Source organism: Pelodiscus sinensis, chromosome 8 (assembly GCF_052426305.1).
Source record: "Pelodiscus sinensis isolate ZL-2025 chromosome 8, ASM5242630v1, whole genome shotgun sequence".
Lineage (NCBI taxonomy): Eukaryota > Metazoa > Chordata > Testudines > Trionychidae > Pelodiscus > Pelodiscus sinensis.
The window spans coordinates 55,499,713-55,521,878 of record NC_143059.1 but is presented as its reverse complement, the minus strand read 5'-3'; the positions used below and the strand labels follow the sequence as shown (position 1 = coordinate 55,521,878).

The window sequence follows — 22,166 nt, the reverse complement described above, 5'->3', positions numbered from 1 at the left end:
CAGTCGTTATCTAAAAATAGTTTACAGATTATATGCAGTAAGGCAATAAAGACACTGGAACCCCTTTTCTGTATTTAAATATCCCCCATCTGAAAAATACATAAAGGGCAAAGACTAGACCTACACATGTGTATGTGGTAATTTATGTGTTTCTCTCTGGGGCATATAAAAATTACAATATATGTACAGAACCTACTTTGGGCCACTTACTTGCAAAAATACCAAGAGGAAAAAAGTAGCTTTACACAGCTGTGATATTAGTAAGATGCTAGTAATTGCTATGTAAAAAAGATCCCTGCTACTTTCCACACTAGTACAAGGCCTTGTTCTCCTTTGTACAGGCTACCCTTCCCAGGGGTCTCGGGTTAGTAATATGTCTCTCAAGTGAAAATGTGAAATCATTCTTACCTAAGCCAAATAATTGCTGCTGTTTCATTATTCACCTCCTTCAACCCCACCCTCCACTTTGCAACTTTCTGGCACCATGTTGCTAACTTTGTGTTAGGATAGAAATGGGTTTATTTTTCTCCAGTCCTCCCAGTTGTCTGACACTTTCTAATGCTTGGCAGGCGCAATCCTGGAGTCTGTCTGGGTAAGGAAGGGGGCTAGGCTCTGCCCTCCACCCTGGTGGCGTTGTCCCACTCCTACCTTCTGCCTTGTGTCCCACTCCCCTCCCTCCAGCCCGCCCCCGCCTTGCGAAAGCTGCTGACCTTCCCAAAGCCCTGTCCCCTCCCAGGCCGCGCAAACCAATGGGCCGCTTTCCACGCACGCAGCTTCTTTCCATGCGAGGCTGTTTATAAAGCAGCCCCGGCAGGGTCCCTCCCCTCCCTCGCCGCACGCTCCTGGCCGCTTCCTGAGCCTGGCCGCTAAGTCCTGCCTTGTGCGGCTCCGGCTGGGGGCGAGCTCTGCCCAGTCTCCGCCGCGCAGCGCCCGCCTGCGGGGACCCTCTCTGCCCTTGGCCCCGCGGCCCTCGCTGCTGCTGCTGCAGAAAGGGGCTCGGCTGCCGGGCTCCGAGCATCTTGGCGGCTGCATCAGGCTCTGCTGCCGGCGGCTCTCGGAGCTTGTCGCCCCTCGCCGGGATGCTGCTGTGGCTGAGCTGGGCCGGCGGCTGCTGCCTGCTGCTCCTGCTGCCCGGCGGCGCGGCTGAGCCGGCGCCCAGCTGTCCCGAGCGCTGCGAGCGGGCGCGCTGCCCCGCGGTGCCCGCCGCCTGCGCGGGCGGCGAGGCGCTGGACGCGTGCGGCTGCTGCCTGGTGTGCGCGGCCCAGGAGGGCGAGCCCTGCGGCGGGCCCGCCGGGGAGTCGCCCTGCGGCGAGGGGCTCCAGTGCCGGCTCCCGCCCGGCGGGGGAGTGGCGGCCACGGCCACGGTGAGGAAGCGAGCCCGAGCCGGGCTCTGCGTCTGCACCAGCAGCGAGCCCGTGTGCGGCAGCGATGCCAGGACCTACGGCAACCTGTGCCAGCTGCGGGCGGCCAGCCGGCGCTCCGAGCGCCTGCAGCAGCCGCCGGTCATCGCCATCCAGCGGGGCGCCTGCGGCCAGGGTAAGAGCGGGCTGGCGCCCACCGGGCGGGAGGAGCGAGGGCTGGCGGCTGGGGAAGGGGCCATGGGCGGGGTTTCCTGGGGCTAATCCAATGGGATAATCCACTCACTGAAATAGCCCCATTACCTGGGCTGGGGTCAAGCGGATACTCCTGGGTTCGTACCCCGCCAACAGAATCCTTGGCCAAAGCTCCCCACACTCAGCCTCCTTGGTCTCCTGCACCAATAATATATCGGTCCCCATCCAGGCCTAATCGGGCTCCTCGTGAGAGCGCGGTGGGGGACCAATGTATTGGTGCAAGGAGATAAATAAGGCTCTGAACGTCTGGCGATTTGATCAAGGGTCCCAGATCAAAGCTCGTGAATGGCCTTGTAGAGCTCGAATTTGAAGATCCGACCCAAAAGGCACCCAGTGCGCTGCAAGGGAGAGTCGATGCGCTTTTTAAAGTCACAGGAATCAGTATTTCAAACTGTTCAGTGGCCATGCGGCCTGATACCGTGCAATGGGTTACTGGTCCTGTTGGAGACTTCCAACCTGAGTTTACAACTGGCGGCTGTTGCTCATCTCTGCCTGACTGTGAAAATGACGATGCAGGCTGTTCTTCACTTACCCGCTTCTGTAAGTTTGGTAGCGAATGAAAATGAGCAAACACACTCTGAACTCTTAGCATCTTCGAACTGAATCTTTACGATTTCTGCGTGAGGGGAAGGAGCTCCTCAGTTCTTGAAGTGGCTTTCTCTTCCAGCAGTCGTTTAGGGTTTACCTGAGTGAGTGAGAGAGAGTTGGAAACGCTTTGGCCACGTGGCCGCCTACTTAATTAGTACGGAGGAGTTAGGTAGGATGTCTGAGGCTATGTCTAGACTGCAGACTTTTTTCACAAGAATTTTTTGTCTTCTGAAAAAACGTATTGAGTAAGAGAGCGTCCATACTGCAAAGCGCATAGGAAAATCGATGTCCCTTTGCAAAAGAGAGCCTCCAGACTGCCTGGATGCTCTCTAGTAAATAAACCTAATAAACCATCTTGTTAGTCTTTAAAGTGCTACATAGTCCTGTTTTTTGATTCAGCTACACCAGACTAACATGGCTACATTTCTATCACTCTCTCAAGTAAGCAGTGATTGCTATGGACAGAATAGCCACAAGGGCACCTCTTGTTTTTCCTCTTCCCTCTTTTGCACAAAAAACTGCTCTTCCCCGTCCACACATGCCTTTTTGTGCAAGAGCTCTTGCGCAAAAAGGCGTTCTTCCTTGTAGAATGAGGATTACCAATTCGGCACAAACCCCTCGATCTTTTGATTTACTTGCACAAAAATGTGCTTGAGGTGTGGACGCTCCGCGAGTTTTTGCGGAAAAAATGGTTGTTTTTCTGCGAAAACTCTGTAGCGTCGACATAGCCTGAGAGACTGAGATTTTGCCAATCAACTATCATTGTCATTATGCAGGGAACTGTCAATATCGAGTAATAATTTTAATCCTGAAGGCTCCCCAAGTACTCCACAAACTGGTATATATTTTCTACAGGAGGATTCTACCACTGAAATGCAGACATCTTGGTGCTAAAACAAATTAATTTTATTATATATATGCACTAGTCTAAAAGGACCAGAGGCAAGGGTTGTCCTTGACTGATGTTTGGGTTTCAAGTTTGATCATAAAGTAGGGCAAGAATGCAGTACTTTTAGTATGCAAATTAACAGAGACAATTGTTTTTACATTCCACTTAAAATAAAATAACCCTTCAATCATTTAAAACTAGATACATTTTATCTGAATGAAATTGTATTGCCTGATCTAACTTCTGAGAAATAGAGTGAGGGGGTTTGTATAACTGTGTATTCTTTCATAGAGATGTCATGGAATATGTAGTCAAAATACTAAGTTGGCAGTCTTTGTTGTAAAACAGGTATTACTAAATGAATGCAACATATCAGTAACAGCAAGCAGTTAGTTTCTGCTAACTGATATTTTATTCTGTTCTGTTCAGTAATAATATGTTTAGGTGGGAATGGGGAAAATATAACCCTGAAAGTGGAATAGGGCCACCTTCTAATTTCTCTTCAAAAGGAATACAGCATCATCCTCAAACAAGTAACAGTGCAGATAGTAATGGAGAGCTATAATTTTTTCTCTTTTGCTTTGTTTATAAATATTTATGGTTACGCTAATTGAATATGGCAAATTAGGGGAAGTGACTATGTATTTGTAATTTAATGAGATGGTTTTCCCCTTAATTTAAAATTAATGATATACTTTTTAGTTTGTTAGGTATGGTTAAGTGTATTCCAATGTAGAGTAGTGTATATTTAAACAGTTCATTGACCAGGCATACTGAAATGAACTCTCCTCACATATAATATCAGTATGAAAAAGGTAATAACATTATGTTCTCATATATAATAGTAAGAACCAATTAGTTAAGTTACAGGACTGTGGTATACTCTTGTACATGGAATTGTTATACTGGATCAGATGATAGTCTGTGTAATCCCATTTCAAGTCTCTTAACAGTGACCAGTACCAGATGCTTCAAAGGAATATACAGCATTTTCCCCAAACCCATCCAAACTTTACTTCACGCCCTCTCTCACCCCCATCTGAATCTCCCTCTTCTCCCCCCCCCCAGCTGGGAGAGAGACGTGGACAGGGTAAAAGGATGAAGTCAGGGGCTGGGTTTCCAGAGCGTAGCTGGGTGGTGCTTACTCCAGTCCCCTGTGTGGGCTGACCCAGCCCCTAACCGTGGCCCACAAATGTTCCTCTGTCTCCTACAATTAGAGATTAGTTAAACTCCAGATCATACAGATTTATATCCATTCCAAACTATCCAGAAGTTTTGGGAGTTGCATATAAAAAATAAAATAGAATATGGCTCAGTTTCTAAAATATTAGTCATGTGTAGTGATTCAGATTTTGTTCCCTTGAGGTCAATCACACTGATAAAAAGCATGCAGAAACTTTTCATCGTTTTTCTTAATAGAAACATCTGCAACTGTTTGAACCGTTTACTCTTTCCTGTCCACTAAAAGAATATCTGTGTGGCTCAGTTAGGGATGTGAATGTGGGTGATGCTTACTGGGTAACAGTTAACCCTGTAAGGGTTGGGAGGGGGTGGCAGAAGCAGCAGTGCTGGGAGGGCTGGAATTCTCCCCTGCCCCCGTTAAACTTAATGTTTAACCCATGAACTAATCAAACAGGATTTTACATCTCCAAGCTCAGTGCATAGGTGTTCCAGCCAGTGTTCCCTGTAAGCCAGCAACAGGCAACCCAGAAGAGTGAGTGGCCCTCCTTCATCTCACTGGGCCACATGACCAGTGATGGGCAACCTGTGGTTCACAGCTCACGGGGGTTCCACCTGTGGCCTGCAGACCCTCTGTCCCCCTCTCCCATGACCCTTTCACTCACTGGGGCATTGGAGATCCACACTTCCTGCTTCTCCCCCTCCCTTCCAGTAATTTTGGAGAGTCACTCTCTGTCCCTGCTCATCCCCCTCTTCCCAGAGCTGGAACTCCACAAATCAGCTGTTTGTGGCTTTTCATGCTCTGGGCGAGAGAGAGGGGTGGGGATAGAGTGCAAATCAGATGATTTGTGGCGCCCTGAAAGTGCTAGGAAGTGTGGGGCTCCAATTCCCCATTGCATGGAGCACTGGTGCAGACGGGGGGAGTCTGTGGGCTGCAGGTGAAACCCCAGTGGGCTACATGCAGTCTGCCTAACACTGCTGTAAGCTGTGCACTTGTGTGGCTACTCAAAAGTAATTCTAATGCTGGATGGTGTTGGATCTCAAATCATGAAAATAATACTATACTGTCATGGTCTTTTTTGCAGAATGGTCACAGAATTTGGACTGTGTTTGAAAAATGCAGTAGAGAAATACAAATCTGTTGGTTATGCAGACAAAACATAGGACTCACTCAATTAATAGTGATATTTTAGTAGAAAACCTACTAATTAATTTTAGAAGTAATTATTTAATAAAAAATTATGTATCCCCAAATGGAGCATGTCTGGACAATCATTCTGCTTCTGTAGCACCTCTCACTAGTGCTTTGTTTGTTGTCTATATCAATGGGAACAGAAGGGAGATGCTGGAAAAGCAGACCAGTTGTGTGACATCTCCTCCCTGGTACAGAACAAATGTTGTTGCAAGCAAAAGTATTTCAAATGTAAAACATCCCCAAACAGGAAAACAGCCTAGTCTGTAGGCAGGCTGGAAGCAGGCTTCTAGCCATGTCTGATAAAGCAAGCATCTCCTACTACATGACTTGTAAAATTGTTTTTTCTTTCCCATTTCTAACTGTTTTTTTTAATCCATGTTGAATGAAGTTGGGTTTTCTACCTGTAAAATGGGATGAGGGATGGAAAAAATCTTTTCATTTATAGAAAACAAATACTGAGTATGTTTGATTTGCATGAGAAGGAAACAGGGCAATAGGTGTATAAAAGTTTTTCAAATTTAAAAAATACAGAGGCATTTTACATAATGTGGAGTCATTTTAACAACTGATCTAAAACAGTCCATACTACAGACAATCAACTATTATGCTCAAACTCCATTTTTTCTTGAAGTTGTCTGAAGATATACAATTGTTGACCATACATACACAACTGATGGTACACAAGTCCCCTCCGCCCCCCAGGAATGTATGTAGGAAATTCTATCCCATCTTAACTTTTGTAGGCTGTACAATTACTACCTGCCTTGTGTAACCATGCCATTATGAGTCATAACTGAGAATACCAAAATCAGATCACACTGCTGAGAAACAGGGCAAATACACCTCAAAATGCAGGTGGCTTTTCCTCTATAAGATATACTTAACCAGTCACAAAAAGAAACCTCTTTCTCAATACCTTGGCTAACAGGGAGTCAGAAAAACAGTTTTTTGAGCCTTTGTATCCCCCCCCGCCAAAAAAAGAAAAGAAAATGGAATCAGAGATGAGTGGTTCTTGACAACCATTCTCCTCAAAGGACTAGCCACTCCGCCAGGTCAGTATATAACTGATCTTACCCAAAATCACACTTTTGCCAGTGGGGCTGGAACTGTTCTTTAGGGTGGGGTTACTGAACCTCTCCGTGTCTCCCCTCCCCCATACCCTGTTTGCCTCACCGTCCAGCCAGGGGTCACATGTAGAGTTGCTAACACTCCCAGATGCCATTGCCTCAAATAGCGTCTGGTCTGGGAGAGTTGGCAACCCGCCCTAGCCACAGCTTGAGGTGGCTGCAGCGCCCCAGGTCAGCGGTAGAAACCTGAGCTGCAATGGAGTCTCCGTGGTCAGTGGCCCGGACCCGAGGGACAACGGGCTGCAGAGCCTGTGGAGTCAAGGGTACCATTTCAGGAGGCCAGAGAGTGGGGATCTTCAGCTGCGCATACCAGGATACTGCTTGCTTTTCTTCCTCCTCCCTTCGTGATCAGGGAGCGAGGGGAAAGTACACCGCTTACGTGCGTTGTCACTCTGCCCTCTCCCCTCACTAGCCAGGAGAGAGGAATGCACCCAAGCTGTGTACTTTCCCCTTGCTCCCTGATAGTCAAGGGAACCAGAAGAAGAGCACACAGCACCATACATGCAGCTGCACTCCCCCTTGCCCTTCTGAAATGGAGCCCTTGGTGGGGATGGCTGGAGGTGGGACCCTCAGGGGTGGGCTGGTGAAGCTGAAAGGAGCCCAGAGACACCACCAAGAGGCTGGGACCGGAGGCTGCCAGAGCTAGTGACAGGTTGGCAGCAGGGCCAGCACCTGGGCACGGGGAAGTGCAAACCAGGGAGTGCTGCAGCACTCCCCACACCCTTATATCCAACCCTATGGCTGTTGCCAATCCTTTAGTATCTAAAATGTAAAGGAATGAAATAGCGTATTTGCCAATGTCCTTGGTTCAGTCTTCTGGCAGTAACGGAATAAACAGGTGGCTTCCACCAAGTCTGTAGTTGCATCCAAATCACTGGAAGGATCTCTGTCTCTTTGTGAGAATGCTCATGGTAGTATCAATCAGCGGTCTGAGCAGTAAAGATGCTGGTGCAGTAAAGAGGCATCCAGGTGAGTGTGCCCAGAGTCTTTCATAGCTTCTGCCATTTGGAGGGAGTCCTGTTGTTCTTACTGTGGATAATTACAGGTAAGATGGAGTATGGAGTCACATAGGCAAGTCACACAAGCATGCACAATTTTGCATATTCACAGCAGCAGCCATTACCTATACTCCAGATGGAGTGTCAATAGGAAAGCCCATTCATTGTAGTCTGCCATGGCGCATTATCAGTTTAAGTTTTTCATGATAAGCCACTTCACTTGTATAATCCCCAGGCAGCACACAAGATATTGGTAATGTCCTTTGTCCCTGGAGAGCTTATCTATGAATACTGATGTCGTATGTAAAAATGACAAGGAGAGTGAAACAAAGTATCAAGTACTTGGTATCTAGATAATGCGGTGATGGGGGTAACAGATATGGAAGGCAGATCACCCTGAGTTACTAAGAGATAAACCAAGGGTGGGGAACTTAAGGCCTTGGGGCTGGATGCAGCCCCCAGCTTGCCTAGATTTGGCCCCTAAGGCTCAGGGCCTGCCCCCTAGCACTGGGGATCCTGCCCTCCTGCTCTAGCCTCCCCACTGTTCCTCTAGGCTCTGGTGTGTGAGAGGAATGTGGGGAGTAGGGATGTAAACAACTAGTCAACTACTGGATAAGCAAATGCGTATTGGGTAGTTGAGTAGGAATGTGACTAGTTGCTTTCCCCCACCCCTTGGTGCCTCTATCAGAGAGAGGAAGCGGGAGGGGGAGGGGGGCGAGCCAGCTTAAAAGCCAGTTCTCTCCCAGCACTGTCTCTTCAGGGGTAGGGGAGGCAGAGGGCAGTGCAGAAATGACGCGAGTGGGGGAGTGAACAGTCCCGCTCGCACTGGTCCCAGCTGCTGCTCCTCCCCCTTTGAAATGTACAAGAGCCACCTGCGGAAGAGGCGCAACAGGATAGCGAGCGCCTCCCCCCCGCTTTATTGACTAATCGAGTAGTTGATGGAATTTCCATTGACTACTTGATTAGCTGATACATTGAAATTTAATATCCCTAATGGGGAGTGTCTTTTGCCTTCTCAGTTAGTGGCCCTTAAACATTTTGTTGCTCCTTCCTCCACAAAGATGTATTTTAGTGGCTCTGAGTATAGCAAATAACTTCCTAAATACCACTGTTATTTTTGCTGTTGCTTCACCCATTATATACTTCTAGGCATTTTAGAACAGCATTCCACACAATTTTGTCTTTGCTTGACATTCTTATGGGGATACAGCATAAAGTTTGGACAAAATTGGGATTGTTTTTAACATTTGCATCTAGTTGGAAGGATGGAAACTTTCTTGTGAATGTTATAAAATATTAACTGTTCCCTAACAGCCCTTGTTCTGGACTGTTAGGACTCCTCATTCTATTCTGTATAGCCGTGGTCACCAACCAGTAGATCGTGAGCTACCGGTAGATCTCAGGGGCTCTAAGAGTAGCTCTTGAGCCCTCTCTGAACTGCGCACCTGCGCAGTACATTTACATTCGATTTCCTCATTTGAGGAGCAGCTACTCACTGAGCAACAACACAGATGAGTAGCTGCGAGGAGTGGTGGGAGCTGGGAGGTCGGGAGGGCTGAAACATCCCAGGCAGCTGACTGTGGCTTTCACAGCTGGAGCTAGGCGCAACCTCCCTGGGCTGAGCGCAGGGCAGCCGGGCTGGAAGGAAAAGGAGCAGCTGCCTGACCAGCTAGCCATGGTGCTCAGCCACGTGGGCTGGCGCAGAGGAGAAGCTGCCTGGCCAGCTGGCTGTGGCGTTCAGCCCAGACGAGGCTGAACCGTGCTCCAGCTGATTGGGCGGCTTCCCCTGTGCGCCTGCCCACGTGGAGCTTGGTGGCACCATGGTTGAGCACCATGGCCAGCTGGCTGGGCAGCCGCTTTTCTTTGCTCCAGCCCGGCTGCCCTGCGGTCAGTCCGGAGGGAGCGCGGGTCGGAGGCTTCCCTCTGTGGCTGGTGTAGGGAACTCCCTGCCCCCAACCTTGTTCCCTCTCCTCTGCCCCAAACTTGTCCCCTGCCGTCCTGGCCCCCTGTTCCCTCTCCCTTGCCCCCCCGATCCCGCTGCAGAAACCTGCCCCCCCCTGCAGAAACTTGTCCCTCGGCACCCTGCCCCCCCTGCAGAAACCAGTTCCTTCTGGCACCCTGTCTCCTACTACAGAAACCTGTCCCCCTGCTCCCCTCTGAAGAAACCTGTCCCCCCCAGCACCCTGTCCCCTGCTGCAGAAACCTGTCTTAGCACCGTGCCCCCTCTCCCTTGCCCCCACTGGCACCATGTTCCCTGCTCCAGAACCCACTAGCACTCCTCCCAGTACTGTGTCCCCTGCTCCCAAATGACTTTTCTATGGGTCAGTGACCCCTGACTCAAGGCAGGTTCCCTGCCATTCTCATAAATAAAGACAATGCAGACACTTTTTGTGTTCAACATAGTATTCTATTTAAAAAATGAAGCCTGGCCAACAAACCCCCAATTGGGGCCAAGCCCCCATCTGGCCACAACCACTCCTGCACTCCCCCTTCCCCAGACTGGAACCTCATGCCCTCAGCCCCTCACATACCCCAACCCAAATTCCTGCACCCTCACATCCGCAAGCCTGTGGCTTGCTTAGTATCCCAACACTGCCCAGCCTGGAGCCTCCTCCCCGAGCCAGTGTCCCCTTCTCCACCTCCTCCTGCATCCAGATTTCCTCCCAGAGCTTGCACCTCTCACCCCTTCCCACACCCAAATCCCTCATTCCCACCCCAGAGCCTACACATCCTGTCTCAACACAGCAAGGGTCCAGCTACACTGCAGGAGTTTTTCAGGATTCTGGAGATATCCCAGAAAAACTCTTCTGCATCCAGGGTTGCATTTGTTCTTCCGCTTTTTTAGTGGAAGAGCAAACAGGCTCTTTTGGTCACCCCTATATTCCTCTTTCCACAAGGAATAAGGTGACTTCCAAAAGAAGGGTTTTTTTCTGACATTTGGTCCAGTGTAGATAGGCCAAATGTTGGAAAAACCTCTTCCTACAGAAGAATAAAAAAAAAATAAGCAGCAGTATAAGGATAGCAAGTGATGGAGAGGAGGAAAATAGAGAGGGCGGGGCTTCAAGGAAGGGGTGGGGCTTCAAGGAAGGGGTGGGGCGCTAGATCTTGGCTTGTTCTGTCATTTAAAAAGTGATCTTGGGTGTAAAAAGGTTGGAGACCACTGCTGTATAGGTTGTTATACTGCCCTCATCACTGAAGTATGTGAGCGCTTTTCAATACAGATTGGACCTCCCTGGTTCAGCACTCTTGGGACCTGACTGGTCCTGAATGAGGGGATTTGCCAGACCAGGGGAGGTCTCTCCCCCTCCTGACCTGTGGGAAATCGCTGCCTTCCCTCTCCCACCATCCACTGCTATGGTTCTAGTCCCATCCCGCTGCTGCCTGGTTGCTCCCTAGCTCCCTCTGGCTCTGCTGCTGCTGGGACTATAGCTGAATGGCTGGGGCCAAAACTACACAGCCAGGGCCGGAGCTTCCTGGCTGCCACCAGGACCAGAGCTGGTGGACGCTGCCTGCCCTCTTCTGCTGCCCAGCTGTTGGGGTCAGATTGGCCTGCTGCACCGCTCCTCCCCACTTTGCCTCCCTCCCCCACACATACATGGGGCTCCTGACTGAATCACCAGCCCCCCGTTACTCTCCTGTCCCATGGCCAGACCTCCCTATACCTGGACTCTGTGGTCCGATAGGATGGATGTTGTCAGACTAAAGACTCAGTTAAGGGAGATACAACCTATGGTGCATTAAGCAGTGCAACTGTCTCATGTGGTTCCTTCATTCTCTCCTCCTGTCCCCAGGGAAGAATTGTGTGTGCAGAGCAAGGTTTTGGTAGGGTTTTTATTTGGTGGCTTTTTAAAAGTAGATGCTGTCTTGTGTTTGTTAGAGAAGGCAGATTGAAGAAGGGTGCCTTGCATGGAGAGCAAAAGACGGAGAGCTTTGGGGTTTTCCTTAGTTCTTCTGGGAGTTTCTCAGACCAGCCCTGCACTGTACAGCTTTATGATTTACTGAGTTTTATAACCTCCGGTCGGCACATTTTCCTTTCACGGAAGAAATTTATTTATTCATTGCTAAAACTGCGTTGTACAAATGGACAAACTTGATATTTTGGAGTGCTCAATAGACGTACATCTCGTTCAGATAACACACTACTTATCTGACAGAGAATAATTTAAATGGAAGGTCAATAACCATTTGTCATTAATTCTCAGAACTTTGAAAACTGCAGAGACATGTGAACTATGCAGCAAACGATGGGAAAATACTGTAGATGGAACTGCTTGGATTCTTTAGCTTATAGGACTGAAGTAGCTGAATGGTTTTGGCAGTGGGAAGCATTGCAGAAATGAATAGTCAGTGCAGGAAGAGAAACTCAGCTGAGAAATCTGGGAAGGTCAGGAACTCAGCCAGATATTTATCAAGGGGAAAGCTGATATTGTTTGTTGTGAACTGAGCTTTCAGCTGTTTTCCTGAAGATAATAATAGACATGTCATGTTTAGCATTCTGGAGAGATTTTAAGAACTCTGTACGTTACTTAGTACACACTAAACCCACAAAAATGATCTGTGTTAGGCTGGGGGTTTGGATACAATGGTTACATTAAAAAAAAAAAGCTTTAAAAAAAACAACGAATAGTTCTGCAGCACCTTAGAGACTAATAAATATGTAGATGGTATCATGAGCTTTCGTGGGCACAATCCACTTCTTCAGATGAAATAGAGCTCTAGAACTAAAGGAATAATTGGCATAGCTTCTTTTCCTCCTAGCTGTGGCTATCTAGATGGCCTGAATTTGATTCTCCCCCTTCTTGTCAGGTCTTTCTTACCTCAGCGGGAAGTTGTTTTGTGTAGTGGAAATACAAAGCCAAAATATTTCCTGAAAAGCAGAAGGCATTCCCATACTGTAATGATTGAAACTTTGCTGAAGCAAAGTTTTCAAATTAAGGGGACAGGGAGCTGTGTAGTGGATTGTCTGAAGTAGTTTGCCTCCTCTCCGCTTTTCATTCTAATCCTTCCTTCTTGGGAGTCAGCAGTAGTTTTGGAAAATTATAGTGTGTAGGCCAGGGGTCGGCAACCTTTCCGAAGTGGCGTGCCAAGATTTAACCCTCCTTCCCTGTGCCACTCTCCCAGGACGGGGGAGGGGCTCTCTTCACTGTGTGCCCTGTTTGGTCTCCTTGGGCTCTGCTCCGCGAGCTTTGCCCTGGACTCTACTCCGGCTTTTCCTATGAGGCGGGGAGGAGCAGTGCACATTCACTTCCCCGCAAGTTGGATCCAGCACAGAACCTCGGGGCTCCCCCTGCCCGCAGGAAGCCGGTGCTGGCTCCAATCTTGTGGGGGGAGGGATGTTGCTGGATCACCAACACGCCCCGTTGCTGGTGGGGGGAGCAAGGAGGAACCTGTTAATTGTGCATGCCACTGAAAATCCTCTTGTGGGCCACTTAAGGCATGTGGGCCGTTGATGACTCCTGGTGTAGGCTTTTCTGCAGGCAATAAAGTCCTTAATGAAGCTCTGGAGCAGGGGTGGGCAATAAAAGGGTGGTGGTTCACCAGGATTAGCCCCTGCTGGGCTGCTGCTGCTATGTTTACTTGCAGCTCTGCAGGTAAGCGGATCACAGCTTCCAGTGGCTGAGAGCTGTAATTCCCCGGCCAGATAAATATGGCAGTGTGGGGGCCCAGAAGGGGCTAACCCTAGCAGATTAGAATTGGCCTTCAGGCCAGTATTTGCCCACCCTTGCTTTAGAGGTTTGCACTTAATCCTTTTCTCCCCTGGATTTGAAATATAAGAGCAACTTTGAATTCTTACAGGAATATATAAAAACTTTGAGTAAGCAGCAAGAAGCTTTAAAAAGTGTAATTTGAATGTGGTGGGGCATATTATAGTCTCACTGTTCATGGAAAATGTTGTGCTGTCCAAGAAATTGGGGACCTTGGAAAATCATTTTTGCAAATAAGAGCTCGTGTGTGCTTGGAGGCTGATGTTGGAAAGAAAGGAGTCATCTTTTATAGGATTGCAGGTGCATGTGTTTCCTGACTTTGCTCTTGCGTCGTAATTTAGGAGGAATTTAACTTTAAAAAAACCTCTGACTTCCCTGTACTGGAGGAGCACTACACTGTATTATTGCCTTGATTTACACCAGCTGAAGATCTGGCACATCTACAGATAAAAAAACAAATCTGTGTTGTAATAAATAGCACAGTTCATTACCACTGTTGTTTTTGGACTCCAAGAAGTGAGGTTTTTGTGTCCAAAAGCTACAGTCTCAAAACCAGTGAAGATGAATTAGGCAGTCAGATATCCGAGGCTTTGTATTTCAAGAGTATTTTAGCACACCTTCACTGATGGTAAAAGGCACAAGGCTGAAGGCCAATTGAGTCCTTTACGTGGCTTGGGTTGTGTAACTCCTTATGACTGCTCTGCCAAGGAAGTGTTCGGTTTCTGGGAGAGGTCATTGATAAATAAAAATTAATTGAAAAGTACCTATAAGCAAAAATATGCAGTGGTGTGGTAGCCACAGAGCTTTTTTTTTAGTCTGGAAAAGAAAAGCTGGGCAAAGGTTCTAAAGTTGACCCAATAAAAGGTATTATTTCACTCTTGTCTCTGTAAATAAAAATGAAATAGGAAAGTCGGACCTGAATTTACACCATATCCTGTGAAACATATCCATCCTTAACTTTACTGCAAATAGTCCCATGAAGTAAAATATTTATATCTATTTATGGGACTATTTGTGATAATGTTAAGTGTATGTCTTTAGTAGTCTTTTCTCATGAGTAGATTTAAAAAAAATGTTTATCATGTACTTAATTGGTCTCGCTTTATGCTGTGTTTTCATCTTTTCAAAGTTCAGGAGTGATCCCTAGAATATATATTCCTTGCATCGCTAGAGTTTGAAATTCAGACTTACATAACATCTTCACAATGAGCCATTTGTAAGATACTACTAGAAACAGGGATGATGCCAAATTTAGGAAGGATTTACATGGTAGTTGGAATTAGTAAATATACTTTAATTTTAAAGCATCTATGCTTAATGCCTTGCTTGGATGTCTGTGTTTTTAAAGACATGAATAAATCACTTTGCAGAGTAGAATGTAAGTTTTTGACATTTCTGCAAAATAGGTTTAGGTATAGAAACTTTTCTGTATACATCACTTCTTTCTGTGTGATAATTGTGCTTCTTTGTGTCTTTCTTTTTTCACCAAGAAGGTTGGTGGTGATTGGATGTCTATAGTAGTGAAGAGCTAGAGAAAAGAAGTAGGCTCAGAAGTTAAAATAGAAAAAGAACACGTTAAAAATTACTTAGAAAAGTTATATGTCTTAAAGTCACTAGGCCTGATGAAATGCACCCTATAATACTTAAGGAGCTGATTTGAGGTGGTATCTGAGCCATTAGCTGTCATCTTTGAAAAGTCACGAAAGGCGTGAGAGATTCCATAGGACTGGAAAAGGGCAAATATAGTGCCTAGCCATGAAAAGGTAAATAAGGACAATCCAAGAAACTACAGACCAGTCAGCTTAATTTCTGTGCCAGGAAAGATAATGGAGCAAATAATTAAGGAAGCAACCCACAAACATCTGGAAGATAAAAAGGTAATAGGTAACAGTCAGCATGGATTTTTAAAGAACAAATCCTATCAAACCAATCTGATAGGCTTTTTATTCTATCAAAGAAAGCTTTTGGATAAGGCAGAAGCAGTAGACGTGATATACCTAGACTTGAATAAGTATTTGATACAATTTCTCATGACCTTATCAATAAACAAGGGAAATACAATGTAGATGGGCTCCTCTAGGGCAGGTGCATAACCGATTGAATAACTGTTCTCAGAGGCTACGTCTACATTGGCAAGATTTTGCGCAAATACTTTTAACGCAAGAGTTTTTGCATTAAAGTATTTGTGCAAGAGAGCGTCTACACTGGCATGTGCTCTTGCGCAAAAGCATTCGTGCCAGTGTAGACACTCTCTTGCGCAAGAAAGCTCCGATGACCATTTTAGCCATCCGGCTTTCTTGCACACAAAATTCATGTTGTCTGTCTACACTGGCCTCTTGCGCAAGAACAGTTGTGCAAGAGGGCTTTTTCCTGAGCGGGAGCATCATAGTTCTTGTGCAAGAAGCACTGATTTCACACATTAGAACGTCAGTGTTCTTGCGCAAGAACTTCCCGCCAGTGTAGACAGGCAGCATATTTTTGTTCAAAAGCAGCCACTTTTACACAAAATCATGCCAATGTAGACACAGCAGAGAGTAGTTCTCAGTGGTTCACAGGCATGCTGGAATGGCATAATAAGTTGGGTTCTGCAGGGATCAGTTTTGGGACTGGTTCTTTTTGATATGTTCATCAATGATTTAGATGATGGCATAGAGAGCACACTTATAAATGCCAAGCTGGAAGGGGTTGCAAGTGCTTTGGAGGATAAGGTTATAATTAAAAATGATCTGGACAAACTAAAGAAATGGTCTGAGGTAAATAAGATGAAGTTCACTTAAGACACAGGCAAAGTACAGTAGACTTCCGATAATCCGGCATCTTTTGGACCTAGGTGGTGCTGGATTATCAGATTTGCTGGAGAATCAGGAGGTCCAGTACAGCTGCAGGGCTTAACAGCTGGCCAGGACACAATTTCCCTCCCTCTCTCCTCCCCTTTCCTCTTCGCATCTCCTCCATGCTGTAACCTGATCCTCCTCTCCCTCCCTTCCCCTTTCCTCTTCCCCTCTCTCCTCCTTGCTGTAACCTGATCCTCCTTCCTTTCCCCTTCCTGAAGCAAAACGCTCTTCTCCATACTGTAACAGGATCCCACTCCCTTCTTCCCCCCCCCATCCTTATGCTCCCTCTGGTTACAGCCAGCATGTGTGCTGAGCCGCAGGCTTTTTAATCAGCTGGTCAGGAGCGCTTGGCATTTTGATGCTGGAGTATCGGGAGTGCCGAACAGTTGGATGCCAGACTATTGGAGTTTTACTGTACTTCACTTATGGAGGAACAATCAGTTTTACACATAGGGAATGGGAAATGACTGTCTAGGAGGGAATACTACAGAAAGGAACCTAGGGGTCACAGCTAAATATGAGTCAACAGTGTGACCCCTTGCAAAAAAAGCAAACATGAGTCTAGGATGCATTAACAGAAGTGTTGTGAGCAACACACAAGAAGTCGTTCTTCTGCTCTACTCTGTGCTGATTAGGCCTCAGAGTATTATATTCAGTTCTGGGCACCACATTTCAGGAAAGATGTAGAAAAATTGGAGAAAGTCCAGAGAAGAGCAACAAGAATGATTAAGGTCTACAAAACATGAGCTATGAGGGAAGACTGAAAGAACTAGGTTTCTTTAGTTTGGAAAAGAGAAGACCGAGAGGGGACATAATAATAGTTATGTACCTGAAAAGGTGTTACAAGGAGGAGGGAGAAAATTTGTTCTCCTTGATCTCTGATGATCAGACAAGAAGCCGTGGGCTTAAATTGCAGCAAGGGAGGTTTAGGTTGGATATTAGGAAAAACTTCCTCACTGTCAGGGTGGTTAAACACTGGAATAAATTGCATGGGGAGGTTGTGGAGTCTCCATCACTGGAGGTTAGATAAACACCTGTCAGGGATGAGCTAGATAGTGGTTGGTCTTCCTCTGAGGTCCACTATTCTATGATTCTGTTCTTGAAATTTTTGTTCCCTGGGTTTAGTAATTTATCATTTCCCTGGGTTTAGTAATTTAGAGGTAGGCAAGGAGACTGCTTGGCTATGTCTAGACTACATCCCTTTTTCGGAAAAGGGATGTAAATTAGACGTATGGCAATTGCTAATGAAGCGGGGATTTAAATCTCCCGCATTTCATTAGCATAAAAATGGCTGCTGCTTTTTTTCGGCACGGAGCTTTGCTGGAGAAAAGCGGCAGTCTAGACGCTGATCTTTCGAAAAATAAAGCCTTTTCCGAAAGATCCCTTATTCCTTATTTCAAGAGGGATAAGGGATCTTTCGGAAAAGGCTTTATTTTTCGAAAGATCAGCGTCTAGACTGCCGCTTTTCTCTGGCAAAGCTCCATGCCGAAAAAAAGGGGCAGCCATTTTTATGCTAATGAAGCCCGGGAGATTTAAATCCTCGCTTCATTAGGAATTGCGATATGTCTAATTTACATCCCTTTTCCGAAAAAGGGATGTGGTCTAGATGTAGCCCTTCAGTTTGAAAATAACTTGGTGAAAGGATGGAAAGTGGACCCTGACAGATGTAAATTAGCATAGATCTATGGATGAAAAGTGGAATTGGTCCTGCCTAGAGCAGGGGGCTGGACTTGATGACCTTCTGAGGTCTCTTCCAGTTCTATGATTCTATGATAAAGTGCTATGCAAGAATAGATATTATTAATGAAATCTATTTGGGTGTTAGACAAGAGCTATAAAAATCTTCAGATAAGACTGTGGTCCTATCTTCTGTGATACCAAGCTTTTTAGCGTAGTAATTGATGTAAGAATCTAACTTCTGTCATTAGAGGAAGCTATGCTCTCTCCCCTCCGTTTTCCTGCCCTGGATAACCAAATGTTCCTAGAAAATGGAAGAAAAACCCAAGTGTGCCCAAAATAGGGGCTTCTGTTAAATATTAAATGCAAAAGCTTTCATGCCTTCAGAAGATGACCTTATTTTTTGTTAATAGTTAAAAGAAATGTTGCTTATGTTTTGAATATGTAAACTTGCCATGTGATTGTTACCTAACGTCATTTAAAAAGGGATTTTATTCATTCTGTCTCTGAGGCACATGGAATTGGGAAGGAGAACAGGATGATGACCTGAACTGGAAACTTTAAACACTGTAAACTGAGCAGAGTGGAAAAAGGAGAAGGTGGAATGATTACTGACTCATCCTTCATCTTTTCAAAATTCTGCAGAAAAGAAAATAACACGTCTATTTTGAATCCTGCTGGCTGAAGCTTTCACTTCTTCTGTCGACAGGATCTACTGGTGATCCTTTTCCACATCTGCTAGACATACACGTCTTAATATTTCAGCTTTAGCCAGGTTTCTCTTAGTGAAATTATCCGTTTCACTATGCTTTACCATTGTCCTGAATATCTTTCTTCTACCTGTTTAGTTGTTTTCTAGCTCTGCTCCAGATGTTGCATCTGAACAGAATTTTCTCTGGGTACATACAAGGCCAGGGAGTAGGACAGTTTAAACTCGGACATTTAACTGTTGGACATTTAAACTCTAGTAGATCTATTGTTTTTTCCCTTGCCGAAGTCCAACTCTCCCCCTCACTCATCTGCATTTTACAATGAGGATTTTTCACTTCTGATTTTAATTGTTTCAGTGTGCACTGCAGTTTCTTTTCATTTAATCAGGCCAATGCATCTCCCTGAATGATTTGAAAATCATTTTGTTTGACTTGGATGTTTCCACTGACGTAACTTTTAGACTGTTTTGATGGCACACTAATGTGCACAGTTTTAAAAAAATTCTGGAGGCCTTGAGCAGTTATATAGCAGCTTCATCTGAGGTTCTCCAAGCATTAGTTAAGCCTGAGCACATTTCATTTTAAAGATAAACTTGTCATTTATTCTTTCAATATTACATTTCCGTGATTGTACAGTGAGTCAGTTGGTAGCTAAGAATAGGGCCCAGGAAACCTGAATCCCAGCCATAACCATGAGACACACTTCCTTCAGCAAAAAAAAGTTTTGTCTGTTTATCTGGCAATCCTGATGTTAATTTGCCACACTAGTCCTACTCATAAGGATGTTTGTCTGATTCATATACCAATAACTGTGGCTTTCAAATTAGTGGAAGGAAACCTCCTGCTTAAAATACATCATTAAAGTCCTAGCCAAAAGGGGAATACATTATATCCTCTATAAGAAAGCCATAAGCATGTTATCGAAGTGTGAACATTTATCACTTCTATTCAGTAATAAAGAGATACATTATTTGCACGAGGTTGGAGTCACATTTAGGGATGTGAAAGATTAATCGACTAGTTGACTATCCGATAGCAAAAGCTTGTCGCCTCCCCCTCCCCCACTTGCTGCCTCTTATCAGAAAGAGGCGACAAGGGGGTGGGGAAGAGGAGGGGAGGCATCAGAGTGGCAATGCTGCATGGAGCCTGGGTCGGATGGGGACCCTCTGCTGACCCTGGGTTCCACGTGGAGCTTCCCATGACATTTCAAAGCGACAGCACCATATGGAGCCCGGAGTCAGCGGGGGAGCTCACAGTTGGCCCCCAGCTCCATGTAGTGCTGCCGGTTTGAAATGCTGCAGGGAGCAAGGGGCCAGTGGCAGACTCAAGCAGTCCCTTGCTGACCTCATGCTCCCCGCATCACTTTTGCCTTGCTACCCTTCAATGGGGAGACTCCTTTATAGACTAATCGAATAGTCGATGCAAAAATGCATTGACTATTGGATTAGACTATTAATCTAAATTTAACATCCCTACTCACAGTACAGGTCGAACCTCTCTCCACTGGGACTCTTTGGTCTGGCAACATCTGTGATAAGAGAGTCCCAGTGGAGGGCCAGAGGCAGGAGTTGTGTGGGGACCAGGAAAACAGCCAGGCTGGCTGCAAGGGGCCAGGAATCCTTCTGAGGGAGTTTGGCTGAGCAAGCAGGCTGGGTCTGCTGTGCCGGACCTGGGAGCCTTGTGGTGAGGCAGTGGTCTGCTATGGTGGGGCCAGAAGTCCCGGCAGCGGGCTGCTGCAGCAGGGCTGACAGGGCCAGGAGCCTCCACAGCAGGGCTAGAGCTGCCGCGATACAGCTGACGGCACCGGGAGCCCCAGCAGCAGGACTGTAGGCTGGCGAGGTCAGTGGTGCCATGGAGGGCTGCTGAGGGGCTGGTTCTGCTGTGACAGGGCTCGCAGGGGCAGGAACACTGGTGGCGGGGCAGTGGTGTGTCGTACCGGAGCTGGGAGCTACAGAGGCAAGACTGTGGGCTGCCCTGCCACGGCCGGGGGGGTGATGGCAGGTAAGGAGCATTGGGAGACCAGGTCAGGAGTGGAACTGGGCTGGGCAGCTGGTGGCAGAGGGGTCAGAAATTACCTCCCATGATCCAGCAAAATCCCTTGTTTGGGACCACTTGGGTCCCAAAAGTGCTGGACCGGGGAGGTCCAACTTGAGCATGTAATGTAACCACAGGGGTCCATTTCATCCTCAGTAAGACCCTTGAGTAATTAATGAGAGTGAAATTACAAATTCTTCAAAGACTTCTGTGGTGGGGAATTAATTTTTCTAAAGATGTTTGCACATTTATACCCAAATTTTATAAATATGTAAGTCAAGAGCATTGCCCGTATTGTGTTATTTACAGGACATGACTACTGTAAATGTCCAGTATCTGTGCTTGTCCCTTTAATAATTTGTCTTCAAAGCACTGATCCTTTTTAGATCCCCTTTACAGTGGTTAAATTTTACTATTTAACTTTATAGTTTGGGGGAAGAGGAACAACTGAGATTGAGCTGTCCAGCACCCACTGTAAGTCTGTGGTAGAATTCAAGTTAGAACTTACTACTTGCCAATCCTCACCTCATCCCCCCCAGATGTCAGGGGTGGGAGAGGAAAACCATTTTTGGGTTGGAGGCTACAGACCCACAGAAATATCAATCAGGGGCTGCACACAAGTGAGAAACAGGAAAAAAAAACCCAAAACCCAACCCCAATCCTCATTGATGTGGCCCCTGACTGAGAAGGAGAAAGACACTCCCCATATTCCCCTGCCACACCAAAGCCCTAGAGGGGCCCAGCCTAGTAGATTTTGTGTGCTCCAGCCCTGCAGTGCGGCAATGGTGGGCTGGAGTGACGATGTGAACACCCCAGTTCTGGGGGAAGGGCCCTGAGCCTCAGGCGCCAGATCCAGGCAAGCTGGGGCGCCCGGGCCTGAGGTTCCTGCTTTAGTCCATGCTGCCTCCAGTCAGAAGCTGTGGGAGCCCTTTAGTTCTGTAGCCTTTGGCATAGATTCCTATGTGTTTAAGCATGAAACAATTAAGCAGCCTATAGAGTTAGATATTAGTGTTTTTTATTCACATGGGAAGCTAGAGTTTTGAGTCTTGCATTCAGAGACATGCAGTCCAGCCATGTGCTACATTATTTGCAAGAAGGATCTTGAGAGCTAGCCAAGAAAGCATTGATCCTCATGTAAATATTATGAGGCTGAGACTACAGTGCATACATTCTGTTTACAACTGTGTTCATGCCAAGCAAAATGCTTTACTTTAAATCCTCTACTAATCCTGTAGAGTTTCTAGCTTCAGGAAATGTTTCATTAAGTGAATACTAGATTTTGCTCTATGTATTATTAACTTGAATAAGACACTTGAAACATCTCCATTGTACTCTGTCGTGAAAATGTATTCTTTGTTAGGGATGTTATGTGAGAGGCATAAATATTTCTTCCTAACTAGTGGTCAATGACATCTCATTAGTTTGCTAGCATAATAATGCTGGCAATATTGACAATCAACCATCCCCAACTCCCTTCCCTTGATCTTTTTTTTACCATTGGATCCCATTCTCAATTTTCTTTTTAATTTTGTATGCTCATGGTTAAGTGTGTAAAGGACATCTACAAGATGTAAATTACTGCTCTTTGTTTTCTTAATGCCATCATTGTCTTTTCTT

General features: G+C 46.3%; 1 protein-coding gene across 1 annotated transcript in view; it reads left to right on the top strand.

The window, feature by feature from the left end:
* Window positions 1-781: 781 nt before the first annotated feature.
* The window catches only part of HTRA1 (HtrA serine peptidase 1), a 59,529-nt gene continuing 38,144 nt past the window's right edge, over window positions 782-22,166 (top strand). Inside the window, exon 1 of the mRNA XM_075935338.2 lies at window positions 782-1,536. Coding sequence (XP_075791453.2) covers window positions 1,080-1,536 — 457 coding nt within the window. The 5' untranslated portion in view covers window positions 782-1,079. The remainder of the gene's footprint in view (window positions 1,537-22,166) is intronic.